The sequence below is a fragment of the Fonsecaea erecta genome (genome assembly GCF_001651985.1).
Source record: "Fonsecaea erecta strain CBS 125763 chromosome Unknown Scaff6, whole genome shotgun sequence".
Classification (NCBI taxonomy): Eukaryota; Fungi; Ascomycota; class Eurotiomycetes; order Chaetothyriales; family Herpotrichiellaceae; genus Fonsecaea; species Fonsecaea erecta.
Genome location: NW_017387249.1, coordinates 980219 through 1007869, shown reverse-complemented (window position 1 = coordinate 1007869; position 27651 = coordinate 980219). Strand labels below are relative to the sequence as shown.

The 27651-nt window shown below is 53.2% G+C and overlaps 10 protein-coding genes across 10 annotated transcripts; 5 read left to right on the top strand and 5 right to left on the bottom strand.

Annotated features, from left to right (window-relative positions):
• Positions 1-503: 503 nt before the first annotated feature.
• On the top strand, positions 504-1472 carry AYL99_07391 (hypothetical protein; the record flags this gene model as incomplete). The annotated part of the gene is made up of 1 exon (XM_018838900.1): positions 504-1472. One exon carries the CDS (start codon positions 504-506, stop codon positions 1470-1472), a length of 969 nt encoding a protein of 322 aa, XP_018691668.1.
• A 943-nt stretch (positions 1473-2415) lies between these two features.
• On the top strand, positions 2416-4659 carry AYL99_07390 (hypothetical protein; the record flags this gene model as incomplete). The annotated part of the gene is made up of 1 exon (XM_018838899.1): positions 2416-4659. The coding sequence occupies one exon, from the start codon at positions 2416-2418 to the stop codon at positions 4657-4659; it is 2244 nt and encodes a 747-aa protein (XP_018691667.1).
• Positions 4660-5213: 554 nt separating this feature from the next.
• On the bottom strand, positions 5214-6427 carry AYL99_07389 (hypothetical protein; the record flags this gene model as incomplete). The annotated part of the gene is made up of 2 exons (XM_018838898.1): positions 5214-6199; positions 6262-6427. The coding sequence occupies 2 exons, from the start codon at positions 6425-6427 to the stop codon at positions 5214-5216; spliced, it is 1152 nt and encodes a 383-aa protein (XP_018691666.1).
• A 1786-nt stretch (positions 6428-8213) lies between these two features.
• On the bottom strand, positions 8214-10260 carry AYL99_07388 (hypothetical protein; the record flags this gene model as incomplete). The annotated part of the gene is made up of 5 exons (XM_018838897.1): positions 8214-8450; positions 8514-8563; positions 8610-9033; positions 9080-9265; positions 9319-10260. The coding sequence occupies 5 exons, from the start codon at positions 10258-10260 to the stop codon at positions 8214-8216; spliced, it is 1839 nt and encodes a 612-aa protein (XP_018691665.1).
• A 1376-nt stretch (positions 10261-11636) lies between these two features.
• On the top strand, positions 11637-13240 carry AYL99_07387 (hypothetical protein; the record flags this gene model as incomplete). Its single annotated transcript, XM_018838896.1, has 4 exons — positions 11637-11916; positions 11973-12256; positions 12305-12426; positions 12475-13240. The coding sequence occupies 4 exons, from the start codon at positions 11637-11639 to the stop codon at positions 13238-13240; spliced, it is 1452 nt and encodes a 483-aa protein (XP_018691664.1).
• A 942-nt stretch (positions 13241-14182) lies between these two features.
• On the top strand, positions 14183-15842 carry AYL99_07386 (hypothetical protein; the record flags this gene model as incomplete). The annotated part of the gene is made up of 2 exons (XM_018838895.1): positions 14183-14444; positions 14629-15842. 2 exons carry the CDS (start codon positions 14183-14185, stop codon positions 15840-15842), a joined length of 1476 nt encoding a protein of 491 aa, XP_018691663.1.
• Positions 15843-16944: 1102 nt separating this feature from the next.
• On the bottom strand, positions 16945-17358 carry AYL99_07385 (hypothetical protein; the record flags this gene model as incomplete). The annotated part of the gene is made up of 2 exons (XM_018838894.1): positions 16945-17230; positions 17333-17358. 2 exons carry the CDS (start codon positions 17356-17358, stop codon positions 16945-16947), a joined length of 312 nt encoding a protein of 103 aa, XP_018691662.1.
• Positions 17359-18667: 1309 nt separating this feature from the next.
• AYL99_07384 (hypothetical protein) lies at positions 18668-21235 on the bottom strand (the record flags this gene model as incomplete). Its single annotated transcript, XM_018838893.1, has 2 exons — positions 18668-18949; positions 19004-21235. 2 exons carry the CDS (start codon positions 21233-21235, stop codon positions 18668-18670), a joined length of 2514 nt encoding a protein of 837 aa, XP_018691661.1.
• A 1300-nt stretch (positions 21236-22535) lies between these two features.
• AYL99_07383 (hypothetical protein) lies at positions 22536-25157 on the top strand (the record flags this gene model as incomplete). The annotated part of the gene is made up of 1 exon (XM_018838892.1): positions 22536-25157. The coding sequence occupies one exon, from the start codon at positions 22536-22538 to the stop codon at positions 25155-25157; it is 2622 nt and encodes an 873-aa protein (XP_018691660.1).
• Positions 25158-25180: 23 nt separating this feature from the next.
• On the bottom strand, positions 25181-26666 carry AYL99_07382 (hypothetical protein; the record flags this gene model as incomplete). The annotated part of the gene is made up of 7 exons (XM_018838891.1): positions 25181-25399; positions 25451-25537; positions 25599-25622; positions 25679-26250; positions 26307-26458; positions 26518-26561; positions 26619-26666. 7 exons carry the CDS (start codon positions 26664-26666, stop codon positions 25181-25183), a joined length of 1146 nt encoding a protein of 381 aa, XP_018691659.1.
• Between the last annotated feature and the right edge of the window lie 985 nt (positions 26667-27651).

The window sequence follows — 27651 nt, the reverse complement described above, 5'->3', positions numbered from 1 at the left end:
TTCAATTGTGGCCGATCAGACCATAATGTGTGACCGCATTATTGGAGCCATGTGGCACGCTACGGGCGTCTTGATAGGCGGCTGCTCTTCCGGGCCTGGTTCCTGTTATGTAAGTCAACATTGGCGTCTGGCGGTGGGCTGGTGATGGGTGCTCCAGGCGGGCTCCAGGTTCATCAGGTGCCACTCCGGGTGCCACTCCAGGTGCAGCTCCAGGTGGGCTGCCACCATTATTGTGGCCACTTACCCCTCTAACCCGTTCTCGTCACCACAAACCCGCAAATCAAATTCAAATCAGCAACCCTCCATCTATCGTCCAACTCGATCCCCTTCAGCCTGATGGAGGCATCCAAGGCAGCACTAGCAGGATACACATATTTTCCCCTCCTCCTCTGACTCGGCCTTGAAACTGATATACAAGTGAAGAACAGATCCAAATCCACCTGCCCTGCCCTGCCCTGCCCTCTCCAATATTACGCCGAGAGAATTCCGTTCTCGCGACAAGCATGAGCTATCTTGCCACCACCGACATGCCCCTGACCGACGTTGCTTCTTTTGCGCAGCACCTCCAGTCATCCAAACGCATTGTTGCTCTCTTGGGGGCCGGCCTCTCCGCCTCCAGTGGCCTGCCTACCTTCCGCGGTGCTGGGGGTCTATGGCGCACCTATGATGCCACCATGCTGGCCACGCCTGAGGCTTTTCAACAAGACCCTGGTCTATCGTGGCAGTTTTATTCCTACCGTCGTCACATGGCGCTTAATGCCAAACCCAACAGAGCCCACCTTGCTCTGGCAGAGTTGGCCCGCCGGAATCCCGACTTCATCACTCTCAGCCAGAACGTCGACGGTCTCAGCCCTCGCGCCGGTCATCCTGCTGCCCAACTCAAACTCCTCCACGGAAATCTGTTTGACGTCAAATGTTGGGACGAAGACGGCTGTGGTTATTCTCGCAAGAATGATTTCACAGACCCCATCGTCCCAGCGCTGGCCCTTCCACCAGATGTCGAGGATTCGCAGCTCAAGGCAGCCATCAAGCAAAAGAAACATGCTTTGATTCGAGGGGCTGATATTTCAGACATCGATGTGGAGATCCCCCAGCTCAAGCGCGAGGATCTTCCCCAATGCCCGTCTTGTAAAAAGAACCTGCTCCGTCCCGGTGTGGTGTGGTTCGGCGAGCCGTTGCCGGAGGACGTGCTCCACGGGGTGGACGAATATTTTTCGAAGCGTGAGAAAATCGACCTCATGTTGGTGATTGGCACCAGCGCCAAAGTATACCCGGCTGCGGGCTACACAAACATCGCCAGAGCTATGGGTGCTAGGGTTGCGGTCATCAACATGGATCGCAGCGATGCACAAGAACTGAATAAGCACGATTGGTTCTTCGAGGGAGATGCAGCCGTCATTGTGCCCGAGGTTCTGAAGACTGTAATCGGAGAGGTTGGCGAGTTCGAGGAAACGAAGGGGCCAGTGCTATGAAGCTTAGAGGTCAAGACGGTGAGTTGGACGATGACGATACGAGCCACAAGGGACTCAACATCTGGCGCCAGAGACCTTGAGGGACAGGCGCACAGCGAACAAAGCTCTTGCTAAGCATACAAGCCAAATGATACCCATGACATTGTGTTCGGCATGTCCAGAACCCTCGGGGCCTTGCAAACTGCGTACGAGTATTCCAGCTTCGGCCGGCGAGCTGGCTCGCTAGTTTGAATCCGCGTCGGTCGGAGAATTGTTACCCCTTATAAGACCAATCGAATGTCATGAAAGGATAGACGCTCTATTCTAGTGCCGGCTGGGATCCAGCTACCTTGGCGGTTCTTTTGACGGTTTGTGGATCACCGTGCTGATGGTGCGATTCCAAGGGCTGGGGGCCAAAACCATGCACCTCAACAGCCACAGCCCAACGAACGTTCTTCTCGATCTCCCGGGAGAAACTAGGGATCCATCCTATCGTCGCTACCAGCCCTTTGGCTTCAAGGTTGCTCCAGCTGAGGATGGACGAATTCCTTCAGTCTGCCAATCATCACGCAAATGTGGCTGTTCAACATCCATATGCTTTCTTCAGGGCAGGCTTCCTTGTCATCTTATTCGCTCTCGCCTGCCACAAGGCAACCAGCAGCCACAGTCGACTATGCTACAAAATCGTCTAGAATGGTGTGGGTCTCGTCGTGTCGTTAGCATTCTGGCTCACGGCATGCACTTTCGCGACACAAAACTACGACTCCTGTTCAGCGTTATGTTTTGGTTGCATCTTGTGTCTTCAAAGCCAAGCTAGTGCTTGGAAAGTAACATTTGTTCATGGTAAGTACCATATTATCCCCTATCACCCTCGTGCATGCTTGGTCCAAGATCAGACCGCCAGCAAGGATTTTCTGGACTGCGCAGCAGGAATACTCGCCTAAGTTGAAGTTCAATTTCCCATATGGCTTCTATGAATCCTTTCTGGTCATTTGCCACTCCTTTCACAGACAACAGGCCACCTGTGCTGTCCGGACGTTTGAGTGACATCCTAGGTCATGGCGATCACAGACCAATGCCTTCCAACGATGGCGTTCAAGGCTATGCTCAAAAACCCCCCGACTCGGCTTGGTCCCAGGCGTCATTCCAAAAAGTGGGCTTCTCTTTCGACACCTCTCAGAGCAAGAATGTGGCAAGCTTGGACGAAGTTGCGTCCTTCCGGTCTGGCGACTGGCCCTTGACTGAAAAATACTATGCCCTCTCTTCTACAATTCATGACCCGAGATGCCCAAAATGGATGCTCTGGAAAACCATCCTCCTCCCCACCTTGACTATCGTCCTGCCCATGGCCTTCCTTGTCGCCGGACTGCTGGCGCTGATCTTCGGCTACAGGGTCAAATCCGAGGAAAGCTTGTTCGAGGAAGTGTCGAATTCGCAGGCGTTGAGTGATCATGCTGTTGTGTTGGTCAATTACTCAGCAACTCGGATCGCGTTTGTCGCATCATGGGCATCGACTCTTGCCCCTCTCCTTGCTGGCTTCATCATGAACCTGTCCAGTTTCCAGTCTGCGCTACTCATGTATCTGTCTTCGTCATGTTCCGAACAACAAGATCTTCCTACTCCGTATCAGTACAGCTTGCTTGTCGGCCTTTGCCTGGCCTCAATGGGAAGACTGAGAAGATACTTCTCTTACGCGAAAGAAGATGGAGTGGTCATACCTCCGGCCTTGAAGCGCGCTGCACGGACTTTGACTATGACACTAGTCCTAGCATGTGTCGTCTTCGGCGCTGATACGGCCCTTCACTACACGACTTCAACCATCAACTTCGACCAAGTGTCTGTCTCGGCCCTGGCTCACGCCTATGGCTATGAGTTATCGTCAGCATGTCTTGCTCTCCACCGTAGCGACAACTTTGGACTGCCATGCTCCCGTAATGCAGAACTCGGCGTGGCGGATTACAACGCCTATGTCTCAAGCCAGAACGAAATCTTCTATCTTCAGCACGGCACATCTAATATCAGTGAAGTTCGCCTGGTCGATACCCCCTCATACGAGCCGTCGAATGTCACGTCTTCCGGTGCTGCGAAGGTAGCACTCCTCATCCCCCAAAGCCACGGCCTGTCTCCTTACCGTGACTTCCAAGCCTACACCACCGGTGTAATTACGACCTGCGAGCCTATTACCACACTCTGTAACTGGACAAGTGGTGGCCCGGGGAATACATACAGCCAATTCAACTGCACCGAGAACTTTTGGGGAGTGCTAGGCAAAGCCCCCAACGTGAGCGACACTGGCATGCTCATTGACGATAGTTCTGTGCCACCTCTAGGATTCAAACGCGGCGCTGCCCTGCAATACTCCTTCTTTATGGACAAAGAACTGAGCACCCTCTATGATCCAGCCGGCAATCTGGGACCGTTTATGCCGGACTCGGAGCTTATCAACCCAGTCTACTTGGGAATCGCAGCACGTTTTCAGTCTACAGCCCAACGTGCCGGCGTAAACCTGTCCTCGGATCCAGGAATCTACCAGGGCCCTACGCCTTACCTCGACTTCACGCTCCGATGCCAGTACACTACATATCTGGTCGACTACAACTGGGTCAACTCATCTGCCAGAATTAACACGCTCACTCCTTCCCCCAACGGCACGATCGCAGAGATCTTCCACGGATACAACATCTACGGCAGCTATGACAGCTTTGACAACGATCTGCAGGACTTTATCCTCGAGGCAGCGCTTCAATCCAACCCGCAGCAACTTGCCGACTCTTTCGCCAACAGCTACTCGTCGCGTGTGATGACCGTGATCGGCCCGTTTCTCTCCTCGCGAACCAACCTACAAGAACAGACACGTACCCCTCTACTCGTGGCGAAAGTCCCGAAAGTGCCACTGGCAATCCTTATCGCAGGGTGTCTATGCTACATTGTCTTCGGCGTAGCCAGTGCGGCATTAGCGTATACGGCGTTGCGCACCGTAGATGTGAGAGATCTGGCTTTCCGCTTCAGCCTGCCAGCGCTGGGGCTGCACGCTTTCCGAGACGACAACATCGAAAGGGAAGCCGTGGACGTGAACAAGATTGGGAAGAGGGCTGGGGTCGGCGAGGAACGCCGGGTATTCAACGAGACCAAAATCAAGCGTGAAGCCACGCGTGTTGCTGTCGACGGCGAGCCCAGGACCGGTTTCGTCCTGAAGAGTCTGGTCTGAAACCAGAACTGGCACGCCTGTCATCCGCAAGGAAGAGGGAAAAAACTCGGACTTTTCTTGCTGGCAAGAATTTCTCTCGATCCTTTTCTTTTCGGTGCTGCGACATGTCATTGGGCGACCATGTGAATGCGCGGATGGGTGCCACTTACGTTTATTGAGATGTTAGCTTCATGATATTCTCTCGTTCGCTTAGAGTTTGTTTTGCTAGACTGTGACATATGTATAGATGTACACAACCTGCTGTAGAGAGTTGTTTCATCTCCCCTGGGCTCAATTTTTTTTCTTGCTCTCTCGAAAATGTAATCGACCGGCGAGCCAGCCAGCCGGCAGCAGCCAGTCGATGAACTCAGGTAGACACCCAGAGACACACACACAGAGAGAGAGAGAGACAGAGAGAGAGAGACGGGCAGACAGGAATAGAAAACAAACATCTCCCGGGGACACAATTCTTCCATTCTCCGCCCTTCGTGCAGTCGATCCAGATAATCCAGTTACCCGGTTCCGGACGCGGCAAGGCTGACTGACTGCCTGACTACTCATACCTTCACTTGAGGCTAAGCGTCCCCATCCACCACGCCCGTCAGCACAGGGAGGCCTTCTTCCAGAGGGGTGAGGAAGTCCTTGTTCACTATCAGCGCGCCACCACCCCCACCTCCCACTCCACTGCGGACGCCGATCCTGTTCATGAAGCCCATGCCGAGCAAGACCTGCTCTTCCTCCAGCAGACCCGACCCGTCGACGACCACGAACGTGTGGGCCAGCGCCTGCTTGGCGTGCTGGGGCCCGACCACGACGCCGAGCGTGATCTCGAACGTCTTGGTCGCGTCGCTGTACGCGACCTCGTCAATCCGCCCGAGTCCGCGCACGAGGTTCATGGTGATGAAGCTGTCGAAGACGGTCAGGTTGATAGCGGCGAGGATCGAGACCGGGTCCCCCGTCGCGGTCTCGGTGACCATCGCTAGGACGTCGAACGGCTTCGGGGGAGGCTCGTGGACGATGCGGGCGTCGGACCCTGGCGTCGTGCAGCAGATCGTCTGGATATATGCCGGGCAGGTCGAGGCGCAGTAACACGGGCAGGCTTCTGGGTGGCTGGGGTGGCCCCAGAAACGTCCATGGGTGGGGAGGATATGGTCGAGGAGACTCTTCTGTGTCTCCTCGTTGTCGACGACGGCGCCGGTTTGCTGACGGGCGGTAAGCTCTCCTGGTCCGTCGGGCGAGGAGGCGGAGGCCGGCGTGAAGCAGCAGACAATTTGGACGTTTCTGGGGCACCACGACTCGCAGTGGCAAGGACAGCCGAGCCGTGGAATGGGAAGAGGGCGCCCGATGCCGGGTATGATCGGGTGAGAGATGAACGCGTCAGGAGAGGCCTTGGACCTGTCCTTGGTTGCTTCAGAACTGTCAAGCGCACAGCATCTTGGGTTACAGCCAGGTGCACAATTCAGACATCTCGGCGAGCAGTCCGCATTGGCTGGGGTGTAACTGTCGATTATGTCGTGCCACTTGAATCCGTCCTCGAACTTGACTCTCCAGTTGAATTCGTCTACGATAAATACTTGTCAACAACAAGGGCGGAGGGACAAGGGACCTGATCGACTTGCTTACCAAGAAGAGACCTGTATTTCTGCACTTTTTCCGGGTCGAGAGCTTTGTCTCCAGTGGCATTGGGCACAACGTGCTGCGACGAGTTGCCGGCATCGGCAGCATCCAGGACAGTGCCTAAGATCAGGAAGCAGGTAGCAATGGCGGTTAGTATTCTCGTCAGCGCCATATCGGAGTCACAGGCTGTATCGTCGCTGGGGAAATATTGAAGGGATTTGACCAGAGGGGATAGGAAACGGTAAATGAACCAGCTTCTTCGTCGTCTTTATACGTCCCTAACTTCTGTATCACCACCTAAGTTGCCGGCGAAAGGCAGCAGCCGTTCGATAAGACGTAGCGTTGTTTAGAAAGCTTCGCAAACGGGCTGGCACACATGGGTGAAGCTCCCAGGGACGCTTCTAGGCACCTTACGCTGTTCCTTGTAGGGCTGTACGAATCTCTCCCATGCAACAAACAAATGGCATCGTCCTGAAGTGGCCCCTGGGCGAAGGTCCCACGCTAAAGACTTGGGGCTGGGGGCCGGACTGTTCGTTGCTGCCAGGCGCCTATCAAGCGACATGATTGCAAACTCACCAACCAAAGGTCCAAATCGCAGTAAGGCCCGCCCAACAGCACGGACAAAGATGGCTGGCTGGTTCGTAAGGTGCAGACTTCGCTTCCAACACGGAGTGGTTGGCCACAAGTGCAGGCATGTGAAACGAGAGTCAACCTCCCTCCGTCTTCTTGACTGACCTGCTAGTCCTCGAGGAGGATGTGCAGGCTCATTTTGGGGGAAGTTGTGCCCAAGCACTGGAGGGACTAAGTGACTGTTCGCTGATGTACCTCGTATAGCGAAGGTATCATCTTGTAGGCTTTGGGCTAATCCGATCTCGGTCCCGAATGTGCTCCCTGCAATCATCAGGGGTTTCACCTTGGCAACTTCTAGGCAGTCCTGATGATGGCTGCCCTTGGTGCCGTGAAGAATGTCAGGGATTTGATCACGGCCACATGGCCAGTCTTGTTCCTCTTCACGTGAGAGTCCATGGATAGTCTCAGGGCACGGACTCGGAACCACAGGTGAAAAGGGTGAGAAGGGTACTCGCAATTGCGGCTTCATCCAAACATAGATGAGATGAGAACACATCGGAGATGTCAATGGGAGGGAGGAGACGAGGGAACAGTGCTGCTGACAAAGTCGGGCGATACGTATCTTCTTCTCAGCCCCGGAGACTCTTCCTTTCCATCATCTCCAGCAATCGCTTCGTCTGGCACTGTCGACTACGAACCCTTGACCTCGCCCTCGTGGTGTTTTGGGGCCACTAAGGCATGTATTGCGTAGGCCACCTTTCACCACCTAACGCCATTCACTGGCTCCCAATCTGTCTAGGAACTGCACATGTCATAAATAACGCTTGGTTTCACTGTCACAAGCATAGCAGCCATAGCGTGGACGAAGACAGCCGTCGATATTGGAAATAAGAGTTTGGACCCTTGCGGCATGTCTGTGAAAAAGGTCTCTCTACAGACAGATCAGCCTGCCTCAGTCCTCTGTAACTCGACTCAGACCAATAATGCTTGACGTCGAAGGACAGGTGAGTGTGCAATCAATCGTGTATCTGCCTTAAATGTTAGATTCTTGACTTGCAAATGCTGCTTCATCAAAGGTTTCTTGGAAGCCTGTCGACCAAATGCCGTTCGAGTCTATACGCAACGGCATCTGTTCGCGCCATGCACCCATCTTTCACATGCATTTTTTTTTCTCTGAACCATTGCATCAATGCAAACAAGTGACGGGTACCAAATAAAAACAGATCCTCTACCTCGCCAGGTAGAATAACGCCATCTACCCCACCGTGTCCTCTCAAATCCCCGGGTATCTCAGCGTCATAGAGTCATGATCTCCACGATGATAAGCGTAAATGATGATGATAAGATCAAAAGATGAAAGCCATGCACGATAGTCCCGAAGCGGAAATCTAGCACACAGTCGCCGCTCGTCGGTATCGGTCTCCAGAAGGTCGTGTGCGTTTGCCATGGCGCAGTCTGTTTTCGATGGAGAAGCGTTCTGCGATTGTCAGGCAGTGCTTTTCTTCGATGGATTTTCGAAGCAACGTCGCTCTTCGCTGAGGCTTGGGACGGTTTTGTGCCAGCAGGAAACAGCAGAGGACAACGGCCGACCCCATCGCAGCAACCAACAGCTGCTTGAAGGAGATCTGGGACGCGAAAGTCAATATCATTGTTCGGCATTGCTGGAGGAGGTGTCGCAAGGGACCAACAACGTTGTCGTGGTGCTCCTCTATCAACGATATCAGGCTTTCTAGGAATACTGGAAGCTGTTAGCACCTCAGACGGGTCCGGATCGGAGAACATACCGTAGAAAGCCATCGTTATGTATGAATACATTCGTTGCTTCCAGAATGACAGCAGTAAGGCCGGCATGGAAAAAAGTCCCAGTAGTCTTAAATGAAGATGTTCCGCAACTTGGCACGGTATAGTGATGACCGCAAAAAGCGAGTTGAGTACAGCAGAAACTGCCTCAAAGCGCGTCAATGCCTGATTGACTCGGTCCAATTTAGTGGACACTCGTCTCGCTGTAGCGCTTGCAGTATCGAGTTCGGAAGCAAGAGACGCAGTGAAATGTTTGATCTGTTCGCCCAGGGCCAGGTTGGCCTCTTGAGCCGCCGATAGTTTGCCGCTGAGTTGCAGATGGTGTTCAGTGCTCGCTAACTGTGCGGATTGTGCACTGGCAATCCCCTCGAGCCGGTCCTGTATTCCATAGAGAATTTCATTAACACCCTGTTCTCGTTAGTCTCTGTGTGACCCGGGACAGTCCCTCGCAAACCTGGACAACTCCGCCCGCCTGCATGCTTTTGAGAGCTTTTGTGGTGGCAAGGGCTAGCTCGTGGACATTGTTCATCTCCTGCATTTGGACAGCAGCTGCTTCGGCGTGTTTCTCACCCGTGGTTGCAATCGCTTCGTGCAGTAAATCGCGGAGTTTGGCAAAATCGGCAAACACGTTTCTGAGGGCCTGTCGGTACGAATTAGTAGATCGTTCAACGGCCGCTGCACCATGATACTTACCTCGCGAGTCTGGGCCACGCTCTGGTCGGTACCAGCTATGCGTCGGTGCAGATTCTGAAACACGTCATGTAGGCCTCCTTTGGCCGTATTCATAGCGTCGCGGAAAATGCTAAGCTCGAGTTTATGCTGCGCTTGACGTTCGTCTTGATTTTTCTGCTGAAGATTGCTCACATGCCGGATCTGTTCCTGCTGCTGTCTGAGAAATGCCAGCCACTGCGACTGAGTTGATCCCATTGCGGCACGAAGCTCTGGAAGGAGTTGTGCGAGCTTTTGGTAGGACTGAAGGGCTTCCAGTCTGGTGGACTCGATTGTGGTAGCTTGACATAAAGTTTGAGCATCTTGTCTGCTGTTGCTGTAGCTCGTCCAGTAGTAATGTTCCGTGATCAACGCTCCGAGACACGAGGCCAGAATTTTGCTATTGACCACGTCAATCTCGTGATCAAGCCGCTGAGGGATTTCGAGAATTGGTTTGCATGCAGAGGGAACTGCTGCTCTGCCTTCGCCCGTCTCGCAGACAGCCACTCGGACGGCGTAGACTGACTGTGCTCTTTCCAGGAGTTCATGTTTCCCTTGATCTCGCGTCATGGTTGCGCCAGCGGTCTTACAAGTGACCAGCAACTGAGCCGCTGCGGCTTGATGGCAGGTGGATTGAGTCGCGAGATTGTCAACCACATGCATGGCCTTCTCAAATACCGGGTCGTTATCAGGTTCTCTCAGTATCATCAGATCGGTGAGGCTTGCTTGGAGGTCGCCCTGGGCTTTCCGAAAGACCGGCCATCTCAGGTCCGCTGGAGGAGTCAGGGCATTGCAGGCAATCTTTGCTCGGAAGAGTGTGAACTCACTTTTTAAAAACTTAGCTTGAGCATGACCGGCGAGAGAGATCACCAAGGCAGCCGATATTTGAGCAAGCAAGGACACCCGAGACCACCTCGACAAAAGCATATTGGCACGCATGGACAATAATAATGGGTAAGGTTGTTACCTGGCGGCGAGAGTATCGACAAAGCAAGCTGCGAACAAAAGAGATGAGGGACCAGCAAAGTAGCAACGACTGGAAAAGAGATAGCTGTGAGAAGATAGTCTCGTGGTTTTGTTCATGTGTACTTGGACGACGAAGGTGAAGACGATGTGAGAACTGGCGACCCGTCAAAGCAAGCTCACCTTCTGGAATCACGCTGAGCATACGGTCATCGTTTGAGCTTCGCCAACGCCAGATACAGTGACATTTGAGAAGCTTGATCTCGCGGGACGGACTGCTTGACTTGATGTTGAGATGAAGCAAGTGATAGAGAAAATGGGTGGGAGAAACAAGCAAGCACCGAAGTGCCACGAACGCCATCACGGAACTGAGTTCCTCACCAAAAGCTCGATAGGCCGCCGCCGTGACCGGCAGCTGCACGTTGCATCTTCATCCATCATCCTCACCTTATCTCCCCAGTTGCCATCTGGTGCCATCTGCTACGTATCTCAACACACTGCACGCTGCAACTCTTCTTGACCTACCACACCTTCTCCTATCCATCACCACCATCCTTCTGGAAGATGCCGACAACCCCCTCCAATCAAAATACCATCGTTAATTAATCAGCACGCTCTTCCCGCAGAGCTTCTCGGTGGCTGACGGCCCCCCCTTTGCCCCTGCTGCCCCCAGAGCGTTTGCCCCAAGCGGCACGCCGTTGACATCGACCACCAGTCACACCATGAACCCTCCCCCAATAGCCCCTTGGCGGGCCAAGTGTTGAAGTCAGCTGGCCCCGGATGGCCCGTAAGGTCGGGCATGTTTTGGCATGTCCACCCCCAAAAAAGACGGGATTCGACCCTGATGTTTCTAGACATAGCGCGGGATGAGAAGCATCCGAGCTTGGACCTCGCTTGGCCACGCCTAATGTTGCCTTTGCCAGTATCCAGGCACAAGCTTTTCAGTGGCTTATTGCTCTTGGTATGGAGCACACCCGTTGAGCAGCTCTGGAGCCCGACAGCGTAACAGAATCGCTGCCGTCTTTAGACCCCACCACATTTAACCGCCGCCGGGGGAGTTTGTTCATACCTCTCAGCATGATTCAAGAGTTAAAGAAGACTTCCTGGTTGACCAAACACGAGAGCTTCAAGGACGGCGAGATGGTATATTATGTGGCCTTCCTCTGCCTGGGGCGAGGTTTGAGGTGATCCAAATGGTCTTTCCCCCCTGCGACAATTTCACGGTAACGGAATTATCGCTTCAACTCAGGATCCAGGAGAGTCCAGCACACGACCGTGCCTCGCCCTTCGTCAACACCAAGCAATTGCCAGAAGGATCAATCCACGGGAAAAGAAAGGCGATGAGTTTAGGAGGGAATGTCTCCCCTGTCGACCAGTCGAACTCCTGCAAGGACGCTTCACCTCAAGGGGAGCCGGGTTCTGATCGCGGATCACAGAACCAGTTTCAGCGGTTCAAAGCCGTGACCAGTTCAGCACTGCGAGCCCTTGAGTCGCAGATCAACTCGGCGCAAGGGTCTTCTCGCACACTGCTCAGAGTCAAGCCCGTCAACTTCCATGCCTTGCCATTGGATGCAACAATGGTGGAGGACGACCTCAACCCCTTGACAACAATCCAATTCTGTGAGCTTGCATGATCCCGAGACGTAAGGCTGTGATGCTGAACAGATTTATATCAGTCGTTGAGGTATACTGTCCGTCCATGCTGCGTCATCCAACATTCAGGCTGGCTAGCAGAGATTCGGTGTTCATCAGTGCCAATCTCTCAGCCATGATGCAAGACCCCTTGATAACGGCCACCTCTCTTGCGTTTGCTGTTCGCATGCAGGACAAAGGCCAGAGCAGGAAAGCATGTGGATATTACCGCAAAGCTCTTGTTCTGCTTCATAATCGACTTGAATCTAATGATGGCACCTCGACCGACGCCATCTTGCTTAGTTTTATTCATTTGATGGCTGTTGAGGTGTGTTTCCTGCCCTCAGCCTCCATGACCTGAACTCACTCTTATCAGGCGCTGTCAGAAGAGCTGGGCTCCCCCCTTCAACATCTGGGGGCCATGCGCCGCCTGATACAAATCCGAGGCGAGCTCAGATCGTCAGGCTTGCAGGGCTACATCAAGAACCATATCAGATCGTAAGCCATGGCATCCCACAAGCCGCCCACGCAATCTGACATGTTCAGCTGGGAAACTTTTCTGGGAGGTGTGTATGCCGAACCTGATCCAGATCAGGTGCGAATGTTTCCTTATGGCTCGCTTGACTATCCCACACATCCCTTCGACCCAGAACTGAGCCTCACATTAAGCCGCCTGCCCCTAGGCTTTATTGAACTGGCAATGTCTTGCAGATTGAGCGTTCAAGTGATCCGAGTTGTGCAGACGAGTGCGCGCGTGATGGCCGCCCTTTTCAACCAGAAGCAAGATCTGAAACAAGACGACAGTTTTGCACTTCTACCACCGTCGTATCCGGCATTGCCTGCTCAGGTTATGTTTCTGGCTATTGTCACTTTGCAAAACCAACAGCGCAACAAGGTGGAGGAGGTGCTGGCAATTTCTCTGCTGGCGTTGGCAATATCTACCGAGGCTTTAGGGGAGCACATAACAACAGGTTATGGATTCATCCAGACTTACTGCATGGGAATGTGGGATGTCGATATTGAGCGAGAATGTCGCAGTACAGGGGCTCTGGGGCTCGAAGACTTCCTGCTGTGGGTGAAAATGTTGCTGCTGGCGACGTTTGACCATGACACACAAACTTGGAAGACTGCCAGTCAACTACGACGGGATGTCCCATTTCCTGAGTTCAAGCCTCCGGATTTTGAGAGTTGCAGACAATTTTTCTGGACCGAATTGTTGACCTTTTCTCTGGAGCAGAAGATGGCGCAAGAAAGAGTACTTCGCAAGCCACGCAGTTTGGAAGCCCCGACGACCACTTCAGAGACCGAATAGGAGAAGATCTGGTGGAGAGGACACGCCCTGCCTGGCGCTCACGAAAGGATGCTTGATCACAAGGATGGCCGACCGCTTTTTGCACGGATCATTACACTGCTGGGGCTAGAATATTCTGTGCTCAGATTGGACTAGGCACGATCAGCCGCCACTTGATCTCTGATGATATTGGGATCAGAGGCTAAAGACCACTGACAGATCATGATCTCGTTGCTTTGAGCGTTGTTTTGTTTGAAATCATTCCGACTTAATCAATTGATCTCACGCCCTCCGACCAACCGAGTGCGTCTGATCTGGCTGTCTATCCAATAGTGTAGCGATTTGCGACGAGGCATGCATCATGCGGCACATGAACTGTGGACATGGGAAAGTAGAGAGCAAGAGGCTAGCAAAGTGACTGCAGGTTCCAACGGATCGCACATGCGTGAGCTCCTCAATGCGACAAATAGACCCTGAACTTCAATGGAGCAAACTTTTCAATTCGGCTCTCTCAAGTGCCCCACTGGAATTCCCAGTTTCGTCAGCCACAACGCTAGTCTGGCTGGCGTTACAATATAGTACTGGTCGGCGCTAGCGGTAGGGTTCGCTTAACCGGAAAAGGAAGCTTTTCTCCGTATAACCTTTGTGCAATACTGGAACGATACAGGTATTGAATATAGTGGAGAGGAATTGAAAATGAGCACAGCCCATACTCCACTATTGAATAGGCAGCGGCCCAAAGTCTGAACAACTCTATAGCAAACGTTAACGTAGAAGCGTGTGCACAGGATCAACCTCAGCCGTCTTATCGTCTATTTAGGGGTGCCTCCCTTCCGACCATTGTAGCCAGACCTCTCCATACCACACCACTCATACACCAGTGACACTGCCTCTTCTTCCCCGAAGACTTCTCTCTTGTCTCTTGAATACCCGCCAACAACAACAATAACAACAACAACAACAATGGGCTGCATGTTCTCCAAGAAGGCCCACAAGGAGGTTGAGGGGGAGGAGAGCCTCCCCCCAACCCTTGTTGTCGCTGCCGCCCGCCCGTCTCCTGCCTGCCCGTCTCCTGCCCGCGCCCCCCGGCCCCGTTCCGTCCGCGTCCCCCTGGCTGTTGAGGTGGCGCGGACGACGGATGAAATCTACGACCGCCAGGCCCAGGAGCGGTTTGAGGCGGAGTGCTGTCCGGGGGAGCACTCCGCCTCAATCGCCGAGAGGAGGAGTAGGTTGTTGCCCCGAGAGGGCAATTTAAGGTGCAAGAACTGGAAGAAGTTGGAGCTGGGGTCCTCCGACTCCTTGGAGTGCCGGTGCTGCTGGTAAGTTGCATTCCCCTTGGCGTCGTCCGCTCCGCCATCGACCTCACCCTCAAACAAGCCAAGGTATATGCTGACTAAACGGCTTGGCAGGTGGCGGCGGGTCAAGCCTGCGCGCAATCCAAGATATTCGTGAGGGTGCTGCCCAGAGCACCCTCACGAATAACTCGCCTGGCAGCATCGCACTTTTCTCCCGGTCCTCTCTTCTCGGTTCTCAATCTCTGGTCACAGACACCATCACCATCACCATTCTCATCATGGACGAAGCAAAGACTCTCATCCGGACAGCAGTGCGCACCTTCTTCCCTCATCCTAAACAGATCATCATTGTCGACGCCATCCTCATGCACTCAGTTCTACAAATGGACGACCTGAACATTCTCCTAAACTCTCAGCCTAAAGACATCCGCAGCCTGCTCAATCCTCTGCGCACTGCACGACTCGTCCAGACACAGTCCCGGAATGAAGCCAAGATCGGCTCTACCAGACCTTCGTCCAGAGAATACTACTACTGTCCCTTCCACCCTGCCATCGACGCAATCAAGTACAAAATCGCAAAACTCCGCAAGAAAGTGGAGGCGATGTACCAACAAGATGAGACCAAACGCAAAGATTGGCGCTGTCCCCGCTGCAAAGCAGAATATGAAGAACTTGACATACTCGACAAAGTCGGAGACGAAGGCTTCTACTGTGACAGATGCCATGCGACATTGGTCCAAAATGAACAAGCTGCACTGAAAGACCGCGGCAATCATGAAAAGATCAGAAAGCTGAATGACCAGCTTAAGAAGTTTGACGACATGATCCTTAAGATCGATCGGACAGACATTCCTGAAAACGACTTCGCCTCAGCATGGGACCGAAAGAAAGACGTCCCCCGACCGCAGGGAAGTGGAAAAACAGACACATCGGAACAGTACGTGCCTCTGCAGAGAGGTAACAGATACTACGACTATAAGAGAGGCGGCCCAGACATGGTCGACGTCAAAAACCTCACCGTCAACTTGACTAGTGGTGAGGAACAGGAGCGTGAAGAAGCAGAAAGAAAAGAAGAGCGCAGGAAACTCCTCGCCAAACAGAATCAACTGCCAGTGTGGTATACAAGCAGTGCAATCGGGGCGACCACCAATGGGACTGCCACGGCTGCTACCACCCCAGAAGAAGAAGATGCCGCCGATGGAGCGGAAGAAGGAGAGGATGACTTTGAAGACGTGGACGTCAAACCAGTCAATGGCATCAAGCGAGAGTATGAAGTCGCCTTTGAAGGAGACTCTGAAGAAGATGAAGAGTTTGAAGATGCGGTTTAGAGAGCAGCAACAGCCTCGACAACCTCGACAACCTCATCATGAACTACCTGCCGTGCACTCTCATGAGCAGCAGCACCATCAACATGAATAACCTGCCGTGCATAGGCACGAGCAGTTGCAACCTCGATATGGACTCATGTTAAGAGCAACAACAACATCAACATGAACTTCCTGCCGTGCACTGTCACGAGCAAAAGCAGCCTCAATATGGACTCCCTGCCGTGCATAGTCACGAGCAAAAACAACCTTAACAAGAGTTCCCTGCCGTGCATAGTCACGAGGAGCAGCAGCCTTAACATGAGCTCCCTGCCGTGCACTGTCACGAGCAGTAGTAACCTGATCATGAACTACCTGCCGTGCACCGTCACGAGCAGCAGCAACATCAACATGAGATCCCTACCATGCACAGTCATGTGTAGCAGCAACATCAACATAAACTACCTGCCGTGCACCGTCACGAGCAGTAACAACCTCAGTAACCTCAGCAACCTCGACATGAACTACCTATATGGCTTGATGAACTGGAAAATTGGGTATTCTTTACAGCATGGCAGCGACAAAGCATCATTACTTATTGTTACGTGTGAGGATTGAAGGACATTGTTATCCCTATTCTTACGACATTGTTATCACGGCGGCATCACATCCTTACTGGCAGGCAACAACACAACATTGTTATCCGGCAGGGCATTTTTACATCACGGCAACAACACCACATTGTTATCATAGCAAGGAATCCTTTTGAGCGTGGGTTGGATCATCACGGGTATTAGCGACGGCGTTGGAATTCAATGGCGCTGGCATGGTCTACCCGGTATAGAGGGTATTAGGCATTGGGCATCATGACGGTTCATGATCACGACCAAAAAGTTTTTGTTTTGTTCCGAATGGAATAACAACCCTGGGCTTTATTGTAATGAAACAAACAGTGTATGACTACAATATGACTTGAAACCCCTGCATTGCTCTCAGCCCCTTCCTTTTCCCTATTTCCTATTTTCGCATTTCTCGTGTCTTTATTATCCTCAACTCTTCTCTTCCCTCCCCTCCCGTCCTCTCCTCTCCTGCCCATGTCATGAACTGCTGTAAACCATAACAATCGTCACCGCCCGAAGAACAGGCCCAATATCCAGCCGCCAATCCACCACACGAGCAGACCGGCCACCACGACCACGCCGGCGATCTTCAGCACGGCCACCTTGTCGCCCTGGCGCGCCATGCGGGTTAGCCGGCCCGCGCTGCCGCGGAGGTTGGTGCTCATGCTGCTGAACACTTCGTTCGTGTTGTCCAGCGTGCCCTGGCTGCGCGCATTGTCGTAGATGTCGAGCGTGATGTGTTTCAGCGCCGAAGTTTTTGCGGAGAGCGACGAGAGGAGCGCGTTGTTTTGTCTTTTTGGTGGGGAGAGAGTCAGAGAGGAGTCTGTTTTAGTGCTGGGCTTTGGGGTTGGGGTTGTTGGGGTGTGTATGAAGGAAGAAAGTGGGCTGACTTACTCTTCGCGCCCGTAGGCGTCGGCCATCGCGGCGGCGGCGAAGGCGGACCTTTGTTCTTGTAGCCTTTTATATCTGGGGCCTCCTCCCTCCCAGGATCAAGAGGGCTTGGCTGACTCTGCGAGCGGATGTTGTCCTCCCTTCTTGGACCCTCTGCGACCCTTTGGGGACGACGTGACGTGGCGCCGGCGTTGAGGAGCCTGTGTTGAGTTTGTGATATTCGCTCGTCCCTGCTCGTCAACGAGTATGTGGTTGTTTGGTTCCGCGGCCCCGACGAGGCAGGGTCTTAGGGAGAACGTAGGTATGTATGTATGTTTGACAGACAGTGCGGCCTGGGTCGGTACTGTATGTATTCTTGGTGTAGATAGATCCTCGCCCGGCCCTCTTTATTCTTGTTCTTGTTCTTCTTGTTCTTCTTTTTGCTTTCAGTCCTCTTCACCGTCTCGTCGTCGTCGTCGTCGTCGAGTTGTGTCGATCTCGTGCAGCTTGACTGTAGTTGATGCCGCTGGCAACAGGTGGAGGTAAGGAACCGGGGTTCGGTATCTGGGAAAACTAGCGTTGCGGAGAGAATCGAGCTCCGGTGGGAAATTGCAAGCAAAGAGGCGTTTGTGGCGCAACGTAAAGGATAGAGGAAGAGGTGCGGAATCCTTACATGTGGGAGGTTGTCGCGGGAAGATGATGACACCTCGGCGAACTCGGGCATTCTACTAGTACAGCCTTGCCTCAGCCTCGCCTCTAGCCACGCTTCAAAACCAGCATTCATTCCCCAGATTGATTCTCTCTAGAATGGGGCGGATGCAGTGCTTACTTACGACATCTATTTCTCTCTCTCTCTCTCTCTCTCTCTCTCGATTCTGTGCATTCCCCAATGGGGTTGAGCATCCTGTTGGATCTTTCTTCATTTATGTGCAAATCTATACTTGGGACAGAGGCTCCCTCTAGGCAGTCCCTCAACATGTCTGCTCAGATCTCTGAGGCCAGCCAAGTTTTCCTGTCTTTCTCTCCGTGATCTCCATCGATCAAATCCGTGTGTGGTTCCCAGCATCGAGCTGTCGAGATATGACTGTCGCGTGTGATCCATGTGTCAAAATATTGTTATGTCATTTCGAGATATGCGATCATACCATTCCTTAGGTTGAAGATATTCCCATCACAAACACGCCCACTTCCTTCCTTCCGCTATGCTAGAAATCGAAGAGGGAAAGCGCTCGGAGCACATCGGGACTCCAATGGGTGAAAGCTTTGTGCAGTAGATCTTGTCCAATATCAAAGCAGCTAAAGGAGCCAGCTGTCATAAAGAACAAGCAGCCAGGACTTCTCACCAGACCTCACCGAATATTACCACATGTCATCGTCATCATCGTCCAGCTGGGATCCGCTGTGTCGCGAATTCCCCTGGTGTAACTGCTCTTGTAGTTGATTGTTGTGATAGTACTGATTATATGTACCGCCGCCGCCCCCATATGCTGAGCCATTACCTTCTACCGAGTGCTTGCTTCCCCTTGAACTTGGCCTTGAACCGCCAGCATCATAATCGTAATTAGACGTATCGGCTGCAAATTCCTGCTGGGGACCATATGACTGATCGCCCTGATATGGCTGTTGTTGTTGAGCCTGTTGCTGCACAGATATTAGCACGAGCAATCCTCATAACGCCCTCCCAGAATCACTCACTTGTTGATACCGCTGATATTGGACATATTCGTCCGGCTGCTGTTGCTGCTGTTGCTGTTGCTGCTGCTGCTGGTCTTTCTGTTGCTGTTTCCGCTGCTGTTTGGCACTCGTCGGGAGATTCATTTGTGGGTGCATTTGCTGGACCTTAGCCAGATAACTGTACATGAAATTACTGAGGAGCACCTGCGAGTACAGGGCTCGACGAGGGTTGGCCAGTTTGATGTGCGCCATGCGGTAAATGGCCCTTTCTTCCAGAATCGAAAATCGGGTCCAATTATAGTCGATGTCGGGTTTCAATTCTCGGTACGGCGGCTCGGGCGACAGGCCACGGTCGCGATGTTTCTTGGAGCTGCTGTCTTTCTCACCCTTGCTCTTCTTCCCGCCGAATATCGAAGAGAAAAGCCCTTCTTTCTCCTTCTTGTCACTGCCGGACCCTTTCCGTTGGCTCTCCTTTCTGCGTTCTTCATCGAGCTTCAGGTGTTCCCGATCCAGTACAAAGCTTTCACGCCCCCTGACGCCGCCATCGATGGACGTTTGGAGCACATCAAGTCGAGTATTGTCATGTTGCTGTGGAGGTTTCGAGATTTTCGCCTTCGGTTTCTCTGATTTATCCTTATCTCCATCTTCTTTGCCCAGCAACCAACTCCAGCTCGACTTTTTGGTCTCCTCCTTCTTTTTATGATCGGCTCTCTTGTCCACAGTGAGGGTCGGTATGAATGACAAGTTGCTCGTATTCGTGTCATTCCCAGGTAACGGAGATGGCTGTTCAAGACTTTGAGGGGGCTTTGACTGTTGCGGAATCTGGTTTGCGGGAGATGTAATTCGTGGCGTAATTATTGGTAGGGAACCTCTGGAAGGCATTGATGGCCTTTGCGGAGAAATCGCTCGTGTCCGGCTATCATCTCGGGAAGACACTCTCTCAGGATGCCGTACTGCCTGTTGTTGTTGCACAGGTGGGGGCGTCATCGAAGAGGAGCGTGGGGGTTGGACAGAAACCGGAGAAGTTTCTGCGGGAGGCGGCGTCTCGATAATCTGTGGCACAGGTTTTCGGTCGAACGAAATGCTCATAGATGGAGGTGATTTCGGAGGGGGTGGCGATTTTCGCGACTCAGGTATTCCAGCTGGGGTCGGTCTTTTCGTGTCGTCGTCATTGCCGAATGTGTAATCAAATGTTGTGGGCACAGAAGAACTTCCGCTGCTGGAGGTCGAGTTTGCAGGTCGGGAGAAGTTTGTAGGGGCCGTTCTTGCGGCATTCGCTGTGCTCGACGCGTCCTTGAAGGTCTGCGCAATGCTGGGGCCCTCGATAGATAGATTCGGCAGCGGAGGGATGGACGGAACGCTGGAGTCGGGCGACTCAGGTCTGCTGCTTGAGGGGCTCCCAGCCGCAGCCCTTCTCGCGGCACGTTGAGCATAGGTGCCGCGGTCCCCCCTTCCCTTCACACTCCCGCCTCGTCTGTAAGTTGTTCTGGTGGACCTTTTGAGGCTGTTTCCTGGGACTGACGGAAGTATGATATCTGGGGCATCATCTTCTGAGGAAGGCTCTATACTCTGCTTTGCCAACCCCGGCGTATTTGCGACCAACGTTTCCAGCTCTTGCAGGTTTGGGTCCTGAGGGCCAGTCCGGCGCGACAGTGATCTCTTCCTCTCTAACCGGTCGGCACCATCTTGATATCCCACAGAGCTATCAATCTGACGAGAGAGCATAGACTTCTTCCTGCGCAAGCCAGAGCTTCCTCCTTCAGCACTCAAGGAGGAAGATCGGGAGGACGAGGGGCTTGCAAAAGCGGATAGTTCGCCAGATCTCCTTCTGATTTGCTCCGCCTTGCTCTCCAAAAAGGTCTTGAATTCTTTCGGAGCAAGTTCCGGGTGCAATCGAGCCGGCACCCAGAATAATCTTGAGGAATCGTCTTCGCTGGAAGTCGGAGATGGGGCACTGGGCATTCCAGCTGGACTCAGTTGTGGAAGATCCGGATCATCGGTGGCGCCCATGTGCATTGACATGCGTCTCAAGGCTTGTAGATTGCTCAGCTCCTGCGCCAGGCCTGCCGGACTGGACTCATAGTCGATATCATTTAAAGGGAAGGGAGAGGTGGCGGTATCGGAGGGTGATCGTTCTCTCGAGCCAGATGCAGGCGACGAAGATGTGGGAGTACGGTGGTCCCAAGAGTGAACCTGGCCAGAGGACCTCCGGGAGACGCCGTTTGGTTGTGCGCCAACATGGTCGTTTGACATCTCTCGGTAAGGTAACTGCTTCCTTGATACGGACGGCGTCCTCCTGGGGGTCATATCACCGTCTATTTGGTGGCCATTGGTTTTAACTTGTGATTGTGAACTTGCACTCTGATACGGGTTCGAATAAGAAGGATGCGGTTGGTCTTGCTCGGGATCGTCATCGTAGAGGTAGCCAATAGTTTCGGTAACATGGTGGTTTTCGTCACTTATCGACAACCGGGGCAGGTGCCCCCTTTGGCGAGCAGCGAAGCTCGCGCCTGTGTCTCGGGTCCTGGTTGAGGTCTGCAAGTGTCACCGTGTCAGTTGGGTTTATTTCAGCACTCCTCTTCCCTCCGAATTCTCCTCCCTCGCAGTCCCCATCTCTCACATCAATTTTCCCCCAACAGGAAAGGAAGCAATTCGACGAACCTGCATGGAGCGGACCGGGAGCGGATATGGATCTCCAGGGCTGACGAAACTGGGTTATCCTTTATCAGAGACGCGTGCAAACACAGGCAACAGCCTTCCCTCCTGGCCCGCCTCCTGCGCGCAATGGCCAACAGGTTGGTGTTGCGGAGGAGACTCCTTTAATCATCGGACTGAGGCAGGCAGGGTCCGGAGCAGAGAGGGCGGTCGAGGAGGATGTTTCGACGTTGGGCAGTACTCGGAAGCAATTGGCGTTATCGGCAAGCGATTGTGGTGGTGGTGGACCAAGTTGCAGCAATTGAGATCATGGGGGATGATCAACGCGGAAGAGATGTGCGTTGCGGGCGGCTTGTACCCAGGCACGCAGCCTCCGTTTTTGAGGGCCCGGAGGCAAGGTTCAGAAGATCCGGATGTGCAAGACAAGCTGTCTGGTTACTCAAAATGGAGTGTCAGTTGGGCTGCCAAATGTAGAGTCGTGGGTTGGTTGATGTGCAGGACAAGGAGGATGGGGATCATCGCAGGCAAGCAGGCAAGCAGCCGCGCTCTTGTCATCCAATGGTGGAATTGCAACCCCGTATCCCTGTCAAGTCGCCTAGACGTGCCCATATGATTGATTTCGCGCTGTGCCTTGATCAGTGGCGCTGGTGGGCCTCTCCTCCCGTACCGAGTTCCCTTTATCATTCGCCCGTCACCCCCTTCGCTCCCTTTCCGCCACATCCACCAAATCCACCCATCGGACAATTGTCACAAGTGTCGTGCTCCTGAACTTGGCAAAGGAGACGGAAAGCTGATAATATCTCGAGCGAGCTAGGTACTGTTGCTGCTCCAGCTGGCCTCACCGGCTGCTTGAAGAGGACTCGTCTCTCCAGGTCTCTGCAGTGTGTTGCGTTCAACAATGACTGACGTCCACATTCAGATTGCCGGCCACACTCCCACACATCTCCTTGTCTATCCATTACTACCAAGTCCAGGTGCAACTTACAGAGGTCCACAAAAATTCGGCCTTCAGAGATGCCATGGTGGTGCTGCCCTCATTGCGGACCTTTTGCGTGCCTCCGCTGGGGAACACCATCACCACGTACACGGCCCGGCGTTAGAGGTCTCCAAAGGCCATTCCGTTGAGCACTCAGCTTCTGCTATCACGGAATTGGAACTCTTTAGCGGCGGAGACCGTCAGTTGGCGAGCTATAAAGTGAAGCACAGCCGACCACTCGACACAAACCCCGTATGGCACCCTCCTCAACTCTCGCCCAAGACGAATGGCAAAGTGAGCATCCTCATCTTTCAAGATGCCGAACCTGGCTTCAGCAAATCCGACGAGGCTGAGGCAGTGACATTCTTTCGCAGGAGCCGTCCAGAGACCCTGATCTACCACATGGCTTGTCCCCTTGGGACTGGGGAAATCTGGGATGCTGTTCGTCGTGGGCCGTATACAAGGGATGGTTCACAAGACCCCGAAAAGCTCATTGTTGTCGTCAGCGCAGAGCATCTTCGCGCCGAGGGGATAGAATTGTACCACGGCCTCTCTTGGGAAAAAACGTGTGAGGACTTCGTCGAAAAGCTCGGCTCCAAAGGCCAACTGGATACCTTGGCCACTTGCGCCAATCTCCTCGTTCTTTTTGGGTGTGACGGGGTGATCTTTCACCGTGGTCGGCAGATGGAGGAACCAACTCTGTTCTTTGACCCTCTGGGAGTAGAGGGTGAGTTCAGCAGGCGACATATCGGACCTGTTCCGGGAGTCCTGGAAGCTTTCATTGGAGGTCTAGCTACTGAGATAGCACGCTCTCCTCCCGGGGCAGCCCTTAATGAAGCTATCAGTTTCGGCTTCATCGCTGCCCGACGCCTAGCAAAGCTGGGATTCAGGGCCAGCGAGGTCCCCAGGTGGCCTAGATATCCCGTCGCGGACATCATCAAGAAAACGACACTTTCCGATGAGGCGCCAATCACACTTGAGATTCCATCTGAGAGCATTTCCCGCGGGGAGAACCGGCATTGGTCCATTCTGCACCACAACATTGGAGACCCTGTGCAAGTGGCGTGCCATATTGTGACCAAAGGGACATACTCTGCTGCGAATTGGGTTCCTATCACCAGCTTTGGGCGTCTCCTGGTGCTTGACAGGTGGGAAACTGAAGGGTTCCGTAATATCTTCAATGCCATTTATGAATATCTGTCAGCTCCCCAAATCAAACCACTCAACATCGGAATATTCGGATCTCGAGGGTCTGGAAAGTCCTTTGCTACCGGCCAAGTCGCAGAAGCTGCAGCCTCTGCGGCACGAAGCGGCATCAAGATCCAACACCTGCGTTTCAACCTGACCCAATTCACCAATCCTGAAGATCTCTCCGTTGCTTTTAACAAAGTGCGAGAATCCAACCTTTCGGGATTTTTGCCTTTGGTCTACATCAATGCTTTTGACGCCGAACTCTCGGGCCGTCCCCTGGGGTGGCTAGCCCACTTGTTGCCTCCTATGCATGGAGGCCGGATTCAAGATCGTGGCGAGCTGCAACATGTTGGCCCTGCAATCATTCTTCTAGGGTCTAGCTTCACGACCTCGTTGGAAAAATTCAAGGACTTCTCCAAGGATAATAGCGAAGACCGCAAGGTGCTGCCGAGAGCGCAAGAATTCCTCAGTTGCTTGCATGCTTTTGTCAATGTGATTGGCCTCGATAAAGTCGATGAGCCCGACGTCTTGTATCCCGTACGAAGGGCGGTGGTGCTTCGAGCCTTGTTGGAAGAAAGAGAACCAAAACTGAAGATGGGAGAAGGTATTTCTATCGATCAGAGCGTCCTAGACGGGCTTCTCCTGACCCCAACCTACCGACATGGGCTTCGGTCCCTGAAGGCTATAATTGCCCTGAGTAAAGTTACTGGTAAGCGCCATTTCGAACGAGCGGCACTGCCACCAGAGGCGCAGTTAGGCCTGCATCTCGATTACCCGACGTTCATGGAGTGTTCACGATACAACACGATGTCAGTCCGTCTCAGAGAGTCCATTTCCGAGAAATTGCACGATGTCTATGTCGAAATAAGGAGAGGGATGGCCGTGACGGCCGAAGAGAAGCAGGCTCTAGCAAAGGACCTTTCATTGGTTCCGTGGGCGTCATTAACGGAAGAACTGAGAGAGTCGACGCGTGCTCATACCGTTGACATACCTCGGAAGCTCCGCATGATATCTTGTTTCCTGGCTGAAGTAGATGGTCCCCGCGAAGCTGTTGTCAGCTTCAGCGACGACGAGTTAACCTTCTTAGCCGAGAAAGAGCACGAGCGATGGAACGCTGAACGCTTGCAGAATCAGTGGCATCAGGGCAAACGAGATGCGCAGCAGCGGACGAGCCCCTTTCTGATTCCCTGGAGAGATCTTGCTCAGAAATGGCGGAATGTTGATCGCGAAATGGTCAAGTCTTATCCCACAATTTTACCACCGAACTACAAAATCTACCGCATTGGGAAGGTCGAAAAGACGAAGCTCTCTGAGTCGACCTCAGCTTGGAAACGGACAGCGATGACGTGGTAGCCATCATGTGTATTAGGGCCGCGCTAGACCTCTTGCTTTGATATCTGAGCGTCGCCGGTTCTGATATCCCTTTGCCATTTCCTTGCATAGGTCTTCTGAGTCCATGAGTACCACAAGATCCAGGCAGCAAGAACGCCCAGTGTGAGCGGAACTGCGACAACGACATAGACCCAGAAGTGCCGGGACACAATGTCTTTTCCGTCCCGAGCCTCCCAATCAAACATGGACATACCGAAGATGGACTGTGACACGTCAGGTCGAAACAGGAGAGGGGCAGCAAACGGTCAGCTTACAGCGAGAGCAGTGGCAGGCAAAAACAGCAAAGTGAGCACCGCCATAGTCTTCATCGACGAGCTGTCACGGCGAGTGTCCTCCGCAATCTGCGCAAATCAGTCAACGAAGCTCCTTTGTTGCCCGTGTCGGCAGGGGTGGAAAGCGCACCATTATGCTCAATTTGGAATCAATCTGCAATAGAGGTCAGTGAACAGCCTACGCCCAGAGAACCGGCAGAAAATGGGTACCATGCGGTGTTGCTGCTTCAACTTGGAAGGGATGGCATCAAGCTCTTGCTGGGTCATGTTCGACAATGTGATCTGGGTCTCGACCCGCTGGGAGAGAGTTCTTGAGTATTTCGCCCTGTCGTTATCCTTTGCTTGCAACCTCACGATTTCGCCAAAGCATTTGGTGAGGTTTTCGGCGAGGCTTTGTCCAAACTTCCACCTTTCGTACAGTTCAAGGTAAGTCCTCTCCAGCTCGAAAAGCTTGTTCTTGGTGTCATCGAGGCCTCTGGGATCTCTGGACAAGACCTGCCCTTGCTCGTCCAGCACGGATTTCTTCAACTTCATCAGCCCAGCTCCGACCCGCTCCACTTCGTCCTGAAGGACGGAGACCGGCAGGAACATAAAGTCGGGAGACAGGGAGGCATAGTCATATGGGAATGAACTTTCGCTGAGCAGCGATTCCAAATTGATCCCGGGCCCAATCAAGAGGAGGCAAACCCAATCGGATCCGCGATAGCGACCTTCTCGAGGGAGCTCTGAGATGGAGAGGGTGATAAAGGGCAGCTGGTCCTTTGGCATCTGGAGAATGAGACCTGTATTCAAGGGCTCAGTGTGGGATGCGGCAACAAGGAGGGAGCCGGGTTCCTACTGATATTGCCGTTCTCCGTGAGAACCGCAGAACCGGTGGTCCCGGTCTGGATCAGTCTCGCGAATTCGCCATGTATCCATCCCGACTCGACTGCCGCGTTAACAATGGATGTCTGCTCAGAGAGCTGGCTCCGGTCCTGGACCTTGATGCATCTGATATGCTGTCAGTCCTTGGGTTATCTTTATCCACATCCGCCGGTGACGACTCTTACAGCAACCGGAAGCGACTCTCTTCCCAGTTCCGACGTCTATCGCCCTGCAATCGTTACGTCAGCCAAGTTCCCAGATTTGGGGCGCCATTGGCAAGTAATACGCGAGGCAGCGTTTTGATAAAGGCCTGAGCGCTGGTCTCGTCGGGCATTTCTTGGATTTGAGGATTCCGAATTTTCCAGCCGGCTCTCTGTTCTTCACTGTCAGATATTCGAATCAAACGAACTCGAGTCAATCGGCAGCCGGCCTTGCCTTAATGATGGCAGCACTCGTTTCGAACGAATGGAATGTGGGGCGTGTGTCCGCGAGCGTACTTGGTCGTGTAGAACCCATTCTAGATGCATAGCTGCAGGCCTCATCGTCTATCAAGGCTGGGAACAAGTCCCATCGTCGAACTTCTGGGGTTGATCTGTGCTACCAAGGCTGTGGAGCGCAGAGCCTCAACGGGTCTGCAGCCCCGACAGTGGGCCGAGCCGATTCCCTCATCGCAACTCCGGGGGCTCCGACCGACCAGCACAGTTGCTGCTCAGACTAATAATTAGTGCACAGGCCTGAGGCTGGATTGAGAAAGGATTCCGGAGACTAGGACGAGCCGACCGATACGAGACGCAGAGTAAGCAGCCACTTGTCCACATGTTTTCAACCGTGGCAAGTTCTTATTAGTAGTCGAACAAGGGGGACGCGACCGAGCTCACCATTCTGATCTAGCTGCAGAGACTTCTTCTCAATTGGAAAGGTGAGCTACCCATACGGACACCAATACTGGACGAGATGCTCAAGAGGATTAGATGCACAAGGACTGGATACAAGCGGACTCGACCTCGCCCCTACCTCAGCCTATCATCTTCGTACCTAGGACACCAACGTTTGGAGCTGTATTTCCGCAAGTGGCAGCAAAGTTATGATGCCAGCGACACGCTTGTGCGGCCAGCCCGACCTCTGTGCCTGATTGATCCTTCATTCTTCCACTATTTGCATGGGATCTTCTTAGCTGCATCCAAAGGAAGGTGAGTAGGCAAGTTACGAGGCGAGAAAGAAACCTGATCTCAATGTTTGGTTGCACCTCATCTTTGCCCCTCTGTACCTGCTGAACTTCTGAATGGTGGGTGTCTGTGTACCAGACAGCTGTACCTTTT